The 13800-nt window shown below is 48.0% G+C and overlaps 1 protein-coding gene across 1 annotated transcript in view; it reads left to right on the top strand.

Moving 5' to 3' along the window:
* The window catches only part of pkd1b (polycystic kidney disease 1b), a 157133-nt gene that overhangs the window by 115241 nt on the left and 28092 nt on the right, over positions 1 to 13800 (top strand). The window contains exons 20-24 of the mRNA XM_085964089.1: positions 1021 to 1223; positions 5210 to 5404; positions 6566 to 6720; positions 9052 to 9164; positions 10699 to 10867. Coding sequence (XP_085820215.1) covers positions 1021 to 1223; positions 5210 to 5404; positions 6566 to 6720; positions 9052 to 9164; positions 10699 to 10867 — 835 coding nt within the window. The remainder of the gene's footprint in view (positions 1 to 1020; positions 1224 to 5209; positions 5405 to 6565; positions 6721 to 9051; positions 9165 to 10698; positions 10868 to 13800) is intronic.

Below are 13800 nucleotides of genomic sequence, written 5' to 3'. Positions count from 1 at the left end.
TAACCTCCACTCCCACAATATTTCTCCCCTTTCTCCCAAGGGCATCAGTTCTTTCTGGGGTACAGTTGCACCGCCACCCGTCTTAACTACCTGACCTGACCCGAACCCAGGGGCCACCCTTCATGTGTGAGCCTAGAGAGTTAGTGTCAGTTGGTTGTTCGACCCTGGAAGGCATCACAACCCAGCCTCACCTAACATCTGGATGTGCGCACAAACACACACACGTACTGGCTAGCGATCGGAAGCAGGATCCACAACTGATTATTGTTTTATCCAGCCCACGGATAATGAGGCCAATTGCCACTCCCCAACTAAGACCCACCTGAGATCAGCTAACTCAGCACAGACTGGGGTCGAATCTGTGACCTTCTGGTCAGTGTGGGGAATTTGGGCTTTTTACCCAGTTATTTGTTCCGTGCTTGGACTGGTGTGGAGTCAGTTAACCCTGCAATGGAGCGATTTAAACACGGCTTAGTATGCAGGTAAGAAGTGAGTCAGCCTCAAGCGATTTTCCCCCACTGCCCATTAGTGACCCTACTGTGTGTCTTATCATTGTATCTCCAGTGCTGCTCATGATTGAAGCTGCAGGGGAGCAGCACCAGTGAGTCCACTCCAAGTCCATTCTATCCCAGGATGTTGTCCCTGGGACTCAGCAGCCACTGGGTGGTGCATCAGAGGCCCCCGGGGTTTTTTTCTGTCCCCGCAGTCCCTGATTGTAAGAGGTGTTGCCCTCCGTTCTACACTTTCTCTTACCCACTCACTGCGTGGGTAATCATGGGTGCAACACATGTCTTAGTGCCCTGTGTCATGGGGCGTGGGTACTCAAACACGCCTTCTGTCACCCTGCTAATTCTGAAAGTTAATTCCAAAAAACTGATTGGTGGTGTGTTTCATTGAATGCACTGACTGTAATGACTGGGATCATTGGCACTGAGTGCACGAATGATGCATTGACTGGACTGGCTGTAATAGCTGGGTCTGATGTCCCTCAACTTTCTAATGATGTTTCACTTATTACAGGCATCTCAAAGTGCCCAAGGAAATGGCTGCTCCCTCACTCGACCCTCTATGTAACGTATATCCTGTGCTTCCTCCTCGTCGCTGCGTGCATCAGTGTGACGCTCTCCTACGGCATGTTATTCCCCAGCCATGTGGTGCTGATGTGGCTGATTTCTGTCTTCTTCTCCTTCCTGACCTCGTTCTTTGTGCTGGAACCTCTAAAGGTGAGCTGGCCCAGGTCTGAAGATGAGAAGAGGACGGGGTGTAACCCATGTGATCGCTGTGCTGGGACTTGGCTTCAGATGCAGCTCCGCTTCATTTGGAGGAAGGCCTCCTGTTGCTATTGCCTGCAAGGTTGCAATGTAAATTGAGTTTGGGGCATCTCCATCAAGCTGCAATGGGCATGGATTGGCACTAATTCTCAGTCTCGTACAGAGGTGCCAAAGTGTGGCTGGCGTAGGAAATAGAAAAACATCACACCGTTGTGGTAGCCGGCACATGTGAGATTGGGCAGACGGAGAGGGAAGAACTAATCTGGATATCACAGTGCTGCAAAGTCTTCTGTGCACTGCACTTTCGATAGAGTTGAGGGTCTCAGTAACACCGAGACGGCAGAGAATAAATCACAGGCCTCTCCGTGTGTGCTTCCTGCTGTTTAAAGCTGTTCCAAGTTGTAGTACGTATCACCTTCCATCACAGAGCCCTGTAACTCGCACTCACTGATGTCACCCCATCTCTGCTCAGACTGAGGTACTGAGAATTCACAAATCCAAATCTAAATTGTGTGATTCAAAAAAAACAGATTGAGTTGGGGTGAAGCGAGAGGCAATGATTCAATGTCGGAGCAATACTGGGGCATTGCTGGAAATAACAATTCATAAACTTCCAACCAGCTCAGTGAGATCACAAGGAACCAATTTTAGTACTCAATATATTACTTTGGTGAAGATTTATTCTGTAGCTGCACAATACTTGGGCGTGTTTGATGGGACAGTGTACAGGGAGCTTTACTCTGTATCTAACCCATGCTGTACCTGCCCTGGGAGTGTTTCAGGGGACAGTGTAGAGGGAGTTTTACTTTGTATCTAACCCATGCTCTACCTGCCCTGGGAGTGTTTGATGGGACAGTGTAGAGGGAGCTTTACTCTGTATCTAACCAGTGCTGCACCTGCCCTGGGAGTGTTTGATGGGACAGTGTAGAGGGAGCTTTATTCTGTAACTAACCCGTGCTGTACCAGCCCTGGGAGTGTTTGATGGGGCTGTGTAGAGGGAGCTTTACTCTGTATCTAACCCGTGCTGTACCAGCCCTGGGAGTGTTTGATGGGACAGTGTAGAGGGAGCTTTATTCTGTATCTAACCCATGCTCTACCTGCCCTGGGAGTGTTTGATGGGACAGTGTAGAGGGAGCTTTACTCTGTATCTAACCTGTGCTGTACCAGCCCTGGGAGTATTTGATGGGGCAGTGTAGAGGGAGCTTTACTCTGTATCTAACCAGTGCTGCACCTGCCCTGGGAGTGTTTGATGGGACAGTGTAGAGGGAGCTTTATTCTGTAACTAACCCGTGCTGTACCTGCCCTGGGAGTGTTTGATGGGACAGTGTAGAGGGAGCTTTACTCTGTATCTAACCCGTGCTGTACCAGCCCTGGGAGTGTTTGATGGGACACTGTAGAGGGAGCTTTACTCTGCATCTAACCCGTGCTGTTCCTGCCCTGGGAGTGTTTGATGTGTAAGGATTTCGGGGGCTTCGTTTAAACTGGTTTGAAGCAATTTTCCTGGTCTTGCAGCCTTTGCCTGCACATCAGACCAATTCCAATAAAACCAATTTTAAAACAGCGGTTTCTAATCGCTACCCCTCCTTTAGTTCTGAGTGGAGGAACTTATAATTAATGATATTAAAACGGAACACGTGGTTTGGATGAGAGAAAATTATCAAGCTTTATTAACTAAAAGAAACTACAATCACTATCAAACTATCCCACACGAACACAGTAAAATTGTAAAACTATATATCAAGGGGGTACACACGGCAAAAACGAGGGACACAATGGCTACAATGTATTTAAACAATCTTAGCAATTCCCTTAAATCACCATCCCCCCTTAACTCCTGCTAGGTTGCCTTGTGTGGAGTCAGAAACTCTCTGCTCACATGGTCCGGCGAAGAGAGAGAGAGAGAGAGAGAGAGAGAGAGCTCATCTTATCGTCCCAGGAAGTCAAGAGAAAGAGCCCAGAGTCAAGAGAGAGAGCTGGCTTCTCAGCCCTCCTTTATACCTGGTGAGCCCCCCTGCCTTGCAAGGGCTGTGTGCAAAATTAACCCCAAAGCTGTGATAGGCTAACTCAAAGTGGTTAGATTGAGTTAATGTGATTTTCAGAGCTCCCTGTGCTGAAACAAAAGGGAGATACATCTGCTCTATAGTCCAGTACTGGGTGATTGGAAACCCATTTAAAGTTAACGCTTCCCATTCAAGGTGCAAACGTCTCTTCTGCAGTTTCAGGTGTATCTAAACAAATGCTAATAGCATTCAGTTGCTTTGTAAACAAAGCATTGTCCTTTGTCTTCATTGAACCTTACTTCCAGACACAGAAAGCTGCATTCCAAACCTCTTTTGTCCATGTGGTGTGACAGCCATTTTATCTTTGGAAACTTAAAAGCACATTGCCCAGGGATCCTTTAATCAAAAAAATGAATCTTCAGAACTGTAAATTATTGCGAATTCTTACAGATGGGACAGTGTAGAGGGAGTTTTACTCTGTATCTAACCCGTGCTGTACATGCCCTGGGAGTGTTTGATGGGACAGTGTAGAGGGAGCTTTACTCTGTATCTAACCCGTGCTGTACCTGCCCTGGGAGTGTTTGATGGGACACTGTAGAGGGAGCTTTACTCTGTATCTAATCTGTGCTGTACCTGCCCTGGGAGTATTTGATGGGACAGTGTAGAGGGAGCTTTACTCTGTATCTAACCCGTGCTGCACCTGCCCTGGGAGTGTTTGATGGGACAGTGTAGAGGGAGCTTTACTCTGTATCTAACCCGTGCTGTACCTGCCCTGGGAGTGTTTGATGGGACACTGTAGAGGGAGCTTTACTCTGTATCTAATCTGTGCTGTACCTGCCCTGGGAGTATTTGATGGGACAGTGTAGAGGGAGCTTTACTCTGTATCTAACCCGTGCTGTACCTGCCCTGGGAGTGTTTGATGGGACAGTGTAGAGGGAGCTTTACTCTGTATCTAACCCGCGCTGTACCTGCCCTGGGAGTGTTTGATGGGACAGTGTAGAGGGAGCTTTACTCTGTATCTAACACGTGCTGTACCTGCCCTGGGAGTGTTTGATGGGACAGTGTAGAGGGAGTTTTACTCTGTATCTAACCCGTGCTGTACCTGCCCTGGGAGTGTTTGATGGGACAGTGTAGAGGGAGCTTTACTCTGTATCTAACACGTGCTGTACCTGCCCTGGGAGTATTTGATGGGACAGTGTAGAAGGAGCTTTACTCTGTATCTAACCCGTGCTGTACCTGCCCTGGGAGTGTTTGATGGGACAGTGTAGAGGGAGCTTTACTCTGTATCTAACACGTGCTGTACCTGCCCTGGGAGTATTTGATGGGACAGTGTAGAGGGAGTTTTACTCTGTATCTAACCCGTGCTGTACCTGCCCTGGGAGTGTTTGATGGGACAGTGTAGAGGGAGCTTTACTCTGTATCTAACACGTGCTGTACCTGCCCTGGGAGTATTTGATGGGGCAGTGTAGAGGGAGCTTTACTCTGTATCTAACCCGTGCTGTACCTGCCCTGGGAGTGTTTGATGGGGCAGTGTAGAGGGAGCTTTACTCTGTATCTAATCTGTGCTGTACCTGCCCTGGGAGTATTTGATGGGACAGTGTAGAAGGAGCTTTACTCTGTATCTAACCCGTGCTTATCTCAGGTTGTTTGATGCTGACTGAAGCTGAAACTGAACTGTTCGAGCTATCTCTTCCCTTGAGAATAAAATTAATCTGGGAAAATCTGTAAGAAACAATATGAATATTGGAGTGTGATTGGGTGTGAAGTACCTCAGTGCAGGATGAAGCAGAAATGTCAAGCTTTTATTGATAGTTTTGGAGGGAGGCCCCTGATTCTAGAGAGTTGCTTATATCCTTTGACTGTCTGTCTAAACCTGATGTGAACTCTGGATGCCCGTTGGGAGTTGATTTGGTTTTCCTGTGATTGGAACCCATGCAGGTGTTGTGTGAGGCCCTGATCCTCGCTCTAATTACCAAGCCGGTAGATGCTGATGAGGACGATAACTTGGTCGAGGAACCTTTGGTTAAGAAAACGTCAGAAAGAATCAGTAAAGTCCGAGCACCGTATGGCTACAGTCTCCTCCAAGCCAAAGAGGAGGCGCGGAAAGTGAGAGCATTGCACATACTGATGAAGGTACGGGGTTTGCAACTAATACTGAATGGTACAACGTGATCTGATCGAGGTGCTTAAAATGTTAAAAAGGGTTTGCTAGGGTAGATATAGAGAATCTGTTGAGTATATTCAAGACTGAGATTGATAAATTGTTGGACATTAAGGGATTTAAGGGATATGGGGATCAGGTGGGAAAGTGGAGTTGAGGTCGATGATCAGCCATGATCTTATTGAATGGCAGAGCAGGCTCGAGGAGCCATATGGCCTACTCCTGCTGCTATTTCTCATGTTTTTATTAATCTATTTCCTCTGGTGGGGGAATCAAGAACAAGGGGGCATAACCTTAAAAATAGAGCGAGGCCATTTAGGAGTGAAATCAGAAAGCACTTCTTCACACAAAGGGTAGTAGAAATCTGGAACTCCCTCCTCCTAAAAAGCTATTGAGGCTGGGGGTCAATTGAAGATTTAAAAACTGAGATCGATTGATTTTTGTTAAGCAAGGGTATTAAGGGTACTGAACCAAGGCGAGTAGATGGAGTTAAGATACAGATCAGTCATGATCTAATTGAATTATGGAACATGCTCAAGGGGCTGAATGGCCTCCTCCTGTTCCTATGTTCCCTCGTGTAATGAGGCCAATTGGATAAATCCCTGCTGTTGTCCCAGCTAATATTGCCCAGCTGAATCTGAGAACTCTCCAATCTGTCTGGGTCAGCACCACACTGGGCTGTCCCTTTACCCACTTAACCATTGAGAGCACCAATTAACTCCGTTCAAGAGTTGTCTGAAAGGCTGGTAGTGAGTGATCATTATTTAGCACCTTCAACTTAGCGAAGCATCCCAAGGCATTTGGGGTTGGACTGGAGCAGGTTGGGAGAGGAATTCGGGAGGTGACTGAAATCACGGGTCGGAGAGGTGGGCTTTAAGGAGAATCTCAAAGGCGGGGAGGTATGAAACCAAGGGATTTCAGATTGTCGGGGCGAGATGGCTGTGAGCTTTGCCCCAGTGATGGAGCAGAGGGAAAAGGGAAGAGCGGAGAGTGGCCGCAAGGACATGAAGCTGGAGAAGGTTCCGAAGGCAGGGAGAAACGTGGCCATTGATGGATTTATAGAGAATGATCTAGAATGTCTCTCTATGATGCTGCTCGAATGCTTATTCCTGGTGGGATTCCTTTCTCTGTAGAACTGTGTTGTGCACATGCTCTTCCTGCTGGTGGTTCTCATCATTAACTACCAGGGCTGCTTCCAAAACACCAACGCTTGGCTCCTGCAAACCGCCGTTCGTCAGTCCATTGTTGGCAGGACTCCGCACGCACCCAACTTTACTGCTATTCAGAGGTCAGTGAGCTGCAGCACTCCGAGAGCTGGAATTCATTTCCTTCTTTAAATGATATGCTTTCTCTCTCTCTCGTTGTTCCTTTGGGTCACCACAGCTGCCTCCGAGGGGCTGATGCTGCAAAGTCATTAAATTTAGCTGTAACAGACCACGAGACCCACTCTGTGATATTGGGCCAGTTTATTCTCCATCTACAGGAATTGCTGTAATGGGCCAGAAGAGAATGGGAGATCTTGAATACAAAGCTAGTGTCAGTAATGGTGACCATGAAACCACCGGATTGTCGTTAAAACCCATCTGGTTCACTAATGTCCTTTTCAGAGAAGGAAATCGTCCGCCCTTGCCCGGTCTGGCCGATGTGTGACTCCAGACCCACAGCAATGTGGTTGACTCTTAACTGCCCTCTGAAATGGCCCAGCGAGGCCCAGCAAGCCACTCAGTTGTATCAAACCACTAGGAAAACCTTCACCTCACGGACTGCAGCGGTTCAAGAAGGCTCTCAAGAGCAATTCGGAATGGGCAATAAATGCTGGATTTGCCAGCGACGCCCACATCCTGAGAATGAATTTTAAAAACCCTACCAGTAGATTGATCATGGATTGAAACTATCCAAACTCATTGTCTGCAGAGCCAGCAGCAGGAAAACACTTTCATCCCAACAGAGTATGCGAGATTTGAACCCAGTTGATAAAGTGGAGGTATTAGAAAGGCTGGCTGTACTTAAAGTAGATAAATCGCCAGGAGCGGATGGGATGCATCCTAGGATGCTGAGGGAATTGAGGGAGGAAATCGTGGAGGTACTGGCCATAATATTCCAATCCTCCATAGAAACAGGCGTGGTGCTAGAGGACTAGAGATTTTCAAAGGTTACACCATTGTTCAATAAAGGGTGTAAGGATAAACCCAGCAACTACAGGCCAGTCAGTTTAACCTCGGTAGTGGAGAAGCTTTTAGAAACAATAATCAGGGACAAAATTAACAGTCACTTGGATAGGTGTGGATTAATTAAGGAAAGCCAGCATGGATTTGTTAAAGGTAAATCGTGTTTAACCAACTTGATTGAGTTTTTTGATGAGGTAACAGAGAGGGTTGATCAGAGCAATGCGGTTGATGTGGTGTACATGGACTTCCAAAAGGTGTTCGACAAAGTGCCAGCAAAGTTGAAGCCATTGAATAAAGGGGACAGTGGCAGCATGGATATGAAATTGGCTAAGTGACAGGAAACAGAGTAGCGGTGAACGATAGTTTTTCGGACTGGAGGAAGGTATATAGTGGTGTTCCCCAGGGGTCGGTACTAGGACCACTGCTTTTCTTGATATATATTAATGACTTGGACGTGGGTGTACAGGGCACAATTTCAAAATTTGCAGATGACACAAAACTTGGAAGTTTAGTGAACAGTGAGGAGGAGAGTGATAGACTTCAGGAAGACATAGACAGGCTGGTGAAATGTGCGGACACGTGGTAGATAAAATTTAATGCAGAAAAGTGTGAAGTGATACATTTTGGTAGAAAAAATGAGGAGAGGACATATAAACTAAATGGTACAATCCTGAAGGGGGTGCATGAGCAGAGAGACCTAGGGGTATGTGTGCACAAATCGTTGAAGGTGGCAGGGCAGGTTGAGAAAGCAGTTAAAAAGGCTTACAGGATCCTGGGCTTCATGAATATAGAGTACAAAGCGTGGAAATTCTGATGAACCTGTAAAAATCACTGGTTCAGCCCCAACTGGAGTACTGTGTCCACTTCTGGGCACCACACTTTAGGAAGGATGTGAAGGCCTTAGAGAGGGTGCAGAAAAGATTTACAAGAATGATTCCAGGGATGAGGGGCTTGAGTTACGTTGATAGACTGGAGAAGCTGGAGTTGTTCTCCTTGGAGCAGAGAAGATTGAGAGGAGATTTGATAGAGGTGTTCAAAATCATGAGGGGTCTGGACAGTGTAGATAGAGAGAAACTGTTCCCATTGGCAGAAGGGTCGTGAACCAGAGGACACAGATTTAAAGTGATTGGCAAAAGAACCAAAGGCGACATGATGAAAAACTTTTTTACGCTGCGAGTGGTTATGATCTGGAATGCACTGCCTGAAAGGGTGGTGGAGGCAGACTCAATCTTATCTTTCAAAAGGGAGTTGGATAAGTAGCTGAAGGAAAAAAATTGCAGGGCTACAGGGGAAAGGGCAGGGGAGTGGGACTAGCTGAGAGTCGGCACAGGCTCGACGGGCCGAATGGCCTCCTTCCATGCTGTAACCATTCTATGATTCTATGATTCAGTTTTGGAGGGTCACTCGGTTGTCTGTTGTGTTGGTACCAATGGATTGTGTTTGTTTCACAGGCCGGCTGATTTCTGGCAATGGGTAGAGGCCGTGTTACTGCCTCACCTGTACAATAACCCCAGGCTGATGCTACTTGGGGTACCGCAGCTACGACAAGTCCGATCCAAGGAAGGTACGAACATGGATAGGTGGGCTAACCTTGCTGCTCTAGAGGTCCACTGGTAGAGGTTGGGTTCAGCACTTTGTGCTCCAGTTGAACACTAATGCACACATTCCAGCTGACTAGATTAACTAAATTGGGAGTTGGGTTGGGAGCCCTGCAGAGGCAGGCTTCCTGTTTGTAAGCAAAACTATGCAGTGATCAATTCAGTGTTGTAGTTTGTCAAAACTTAGTAACTACTTTAGCAGATTAAAAATCTACGTACATCAACCGAGAGGAACTCTGTGCTCTTAACTAGAGATACTCGCCCCTCTGAATGGGAACCCAGTGTCTCTGCTGGAGCTACTGGTCCCTCTGAATGGGAACCCAGTGTCTCTGCTGGAGCTACTGGTCCCTCTGAATGGGAACCCAGTGTCTCTGCTGGAGCTACTGGTCCCTTTGAATGGGAGTCCAGTGTCTCTGCTGGAGCTACTGGTCCCTCTGAATGGGAACCCAGTGTCTCTGCTGGAGCTACTGGTCCCTCTGAATGGGAACCCAGTGTCTCTGCTGGAGCTACTAGTCCCTTTGAATGGGAGTCCAGTGTCTCTGCTGGAGCCACTGGTCCCTCTGAATGGGAACCCAGTGTCTCTGCTGGAGCTGCTGGTCCCTCTGAATGGGAACCCAGTGTCTCTGCTGGAGCTACTGGTCCCTCTGAATGGGAACCCAGTGTCTCTGCTGGAGCTACTGGTCCCTCTGAATGGGAGTCCAGTGTCTCTGCTGGAGCTACTGGCCCCTCTGAATGGGAACCCAGTGTCTCTGCTGGAGCTACTGGTCCCTCTGAATAGGAGTCCAGTGTCTCTGCTGGAGCTGCTGGTCCCTCTAAATGGGAACCCAGTGTCTCTGCTGGAGCTACTGGTCCCTCTGAATAGGAGTCCAGTGTCTCTGCTGGAGCTACTGGTCCCTCTGAATGGGAACCCAGTGTCTCTGCTGGAGCTACTGGTCCCTTTGAATGGGAACCCAGTGTCTCTGCTGGAGCTACTGGCCCCTTTGAATGGGAACCCAGTGTCTCTGCTGGAGCTACTGGCCCCTCTGAATGGGAGTCCAGTGTCGATGCTGGAGCTACTGGCCCCTTTGAATGGGAACCCAGTGTCTCTGCTGGAGCTACTGGCCCCTTTGAATGGGAACCCAGTGTCTCTGCTGGAGCTACTGGCCCCTCTGAATGGGAGTCCAGTGTCGATGCTGGAGCTACTGGCCCCTTTGAATGGGAACCCAGTGTCGATGCTGGAGCTACTGGCCCCTCTGAATGGGAGTCCAGTGTCGATGCTGGAGCTACTGGTCCCTTTGAATGGGAGTCAGTGCTTCCAAACACAAACAAAATATTTCGGAGCAAGCTCTTCCAGTGAACAGATTCTACCTACAAATGTCCGCACTGTGACATACAGCCCCTGCTAAGCAGTTTACTTTCCACTTGATGGAGCTCATGTTTCCACACACAGTTACTGTAATATAAAGACACCGCTGTGTGGTAGATGAGAATGTCTAATTCTCTGTTGTGCACCTTTCTCAGGACATTGTCCCCAGTGGGTTGATGGGCTAATCCCCGGCGTTAACCCTGACAGTATCTGCAGCCATTCCAACTCACGGAGCCCCACAACAAACACCTATGGGATTGGCTGGTCTGCGGAGACCAGCCGTACCAATCGCAGTTGGGCTTATTCGTCAGATGACTTCACAGGGTAAGAACAAATCTTACTATTGGCCAGTACCACCTGATTTTGCACCTTAGGCCTGCGTTCTTTGGTCACATGGTCTTTAAATTTGTGGCCACATTGTCTTAAAAACCTCTTGGCGTAAAGTTGCTTCCAGAGGGGGCATGGTGCACATGCTCAGTTAGAAACATAGAAGATAGGAGCAGGAGTCGGCCATTCGAGCCTGCTCCGCCATTCAATGTGATCATGGCTGATCATCCAAATTCAGTACCCTGTCCCTGCCTTTTCCCCATATCCCTTGATCCCTTTAGCCTCAAGAAATATATCCAACTCTTTCTTGAATATATTTAATGAACTGGCCTCCACCGCCCTCTGTGGCAGAGAATTCCACAGGTTCACCACTCTCTGGGTGAAGAAATTCCTCCTCATTTCAGTCCTAAATGGCTTACCCCTTATCCTTAGACTATGACCCCTGGTTCTGGACTCCCTGGCCATCAGAAACATCCTTCCTGCATCTAGTCTGTCCAGAACTGACAGAATTTTATAGGTTTCGATGAGATCCCCTCTCAATCTTCTAAACTCCAGTAAGTATAAGCCCAATCGACACAATCTCTCCTCATACGTCATTCCTGCCATCCCAGGTATCAGCCTGGTGAATCTTCGCTGCACTCCCTCCATAGCGAGAACGTCCTTCCTCAGGTAAGGTGACCAAAACTGCACACAATACTCAAGGTGCGGTCTCACCAAGGCCCTGTACAACTGTAGCAAGACATCCTTGTTCCTGTACTCGAACCCTCTTGCTACGAAGGCCAACATACCATTTGCCTTCTTAACCGCCTGCTGCACCTGCATGCTTACCTTCAGCGACTGGTGCACAAGGACACCCAGGTCTCTTTGCACTTCCCCCCCTTCTCCCAATCTATTGCCATTCAGATAATAATCTGCCTTCCTGTTTTTGCCACCAAAGTGGATAACCTCACATTTATCCACATTATAGTGCATTTGCCATGTTTCTGCCCAATCACCCAACCTGTCTAAATCATACTGGAGTTTCCCGACATCATCCTCGCAGCTTACCCTCCCGCCCAGCTTTGTGTCATCTGCAAACTTGGAGATATTACATCCAATTCCCTTGTCCAGATCATTAATATATATTGTGAACAGCTGGGGTCCTAGGACCGATCCTTGCGGTACCCCACTAGTCACTGCCCGTTTATTCCAACTCTTTGCTTTCTGTCCGCCAACCAGTTCTCTATCCAAGTCAATACCTTGCCCCCAATCCCATGTGCCTTAATTTTGCACGCTAATCTCTTGTGTGGGACCTTATCGAAAGCCTTCTGAAAGTCCAAATACACCACATCCACTGGTTCTCCCTTATCTATTTTACCAGTTACATCCTCAAAAAATTCCAGTAGATTAGTCAAGCATGATTTACCTTTTGTAAATCCATGTTGACTTTGTCCGATCCTGTCACTGCTTTCCAAGTGCTCTGCTATTACATCTTTTATAATAGACTCTAGCATTTTCCCCACTACCGATGTCAGGCTTACCAGTCTATAATTCCCCGCTTTTTCTCTACCACCTTTTTTGAATAGTGGGGTAACATTAGCTACCCTCCAATCCATGGGTACCGTTCCAGAGTCTATCGAGTTCTGGAAGATGATCAGTGATGCATCTACTATCTCTAGGGCCACTTCCTTAAGTACCCTGGGATGTAGACCCAAGAGTTGTCTCTCTAGCTCTCGATCCTGACTTCGCACAGCTCAGGCTGATTTGGTTGAATTACTTTACCCTAGTAGGTTTAAGGGTGGTAAAGTAAAAGATACCAGCAATCTCCATGCATTTCTCACTGCACAGGAGGCCAGAGCACAATAAACAAGCACAGCTGGTAACAGGTCAAGCTCTGCGAGGGCCGAGGGTGAGAAATGGAATTGCCACAGCAAGAGGCACTCTTCAATGCTGAGGAAAAATACATGAGTCTTCACCCCACGTTTAACCCAAGAGTATATGGGACAGTGTAGAGGGAGCTTTACTCTGTATCTAACCCGTGCTGTACCTGCCCTGGGAGTGTTTGATGGGACAGTGTAGAGAGAGCTTTACTCTGTATCTAACCCATGCTGTACCTGTCCTGGGAGTGTTTGATGGGACAGTGTAGGGGGTGCTTTACTCTGTATCTAACCCGTGCTGTACCTGTCCTGGGAGTGTTTGATGGGGCAGTGTAGAGGGAGCTTTACTCTGTATCTAACCCGTGCTGTACCTGTCCTGGGAGTGTTTGATGGGGCAGTGTAGAAGGAGCTTTACTCTGTATCTAACCCGTGCTGTACCTGCCCTGGGAGTGTTTGATGGGGCAGTGTAGAGGGAGCTTTACTCTGTATCTAACCCATGCTGTACCTGCCCTGGGAGTGTTTGATGGGACAGTGTAGAGGGAGCTTTACTCTGTATCTAACCCGTGCTGTACCTGCCCTGGGAGTGTTTGATGGGACAGTGTAGAGGGAGCTTTACTCTGTATCTAACCCGTGCTGTACCTGTCCTGGGAGTGTTTGATGGGACAGTGTAGAGGGAGCTTTACTCTGTATCTAACCCGTGCTGTACCTGCCCTGGGAGTGTTTGATGGGACAGTGTAGGGGGTGCATTACGCTGTATCTAACCCATGATGTACATGAACTGAGAGTGTTTGATGGGACAGTGTAGAAGGAGGTTTATTCTGCCCCTAAACCTCTTTAAATTTGGAGTCTTTGAGGCAGTCACGAGCCTCTGTGGCACTTCGAGTCAGTGAACAGTTCAGATCCACTGGAATCCATAGTAAAGGTGCCGGTCTCATTTCTGCCTCTCATTCCCCAGGTCTGGCTTCATTGGGCTGGCAATGGGTGTCTGCAGTCGAATAGCCGACTGAGGCTCACTTGGAGGGAGGGACTTTACCCCAGAAACAGCATCTTCAGGGGGAGGATGGGGGAAACAAT

This window comes from Somniosus microcephalus, chromosome 21, assembly GCF_052327205.1.
Source record: "Somniosus microcephalus isolate GS21.2 chromosome 21, FLI_Smic_1.0, whole genome shotgun sequence".
Lineage (NCBI taxonomy): Eukaryota > Metazoa > Chordata > Chondrichthyes > Squaliformes > Somniosidae > Somniosus > Somniosus microcephalus.
The sequence above is the reverse complement of the archived record's forward strand: the minus strand, read 5'-3'. Positions and strand labels throughout refer to the sequence as shown.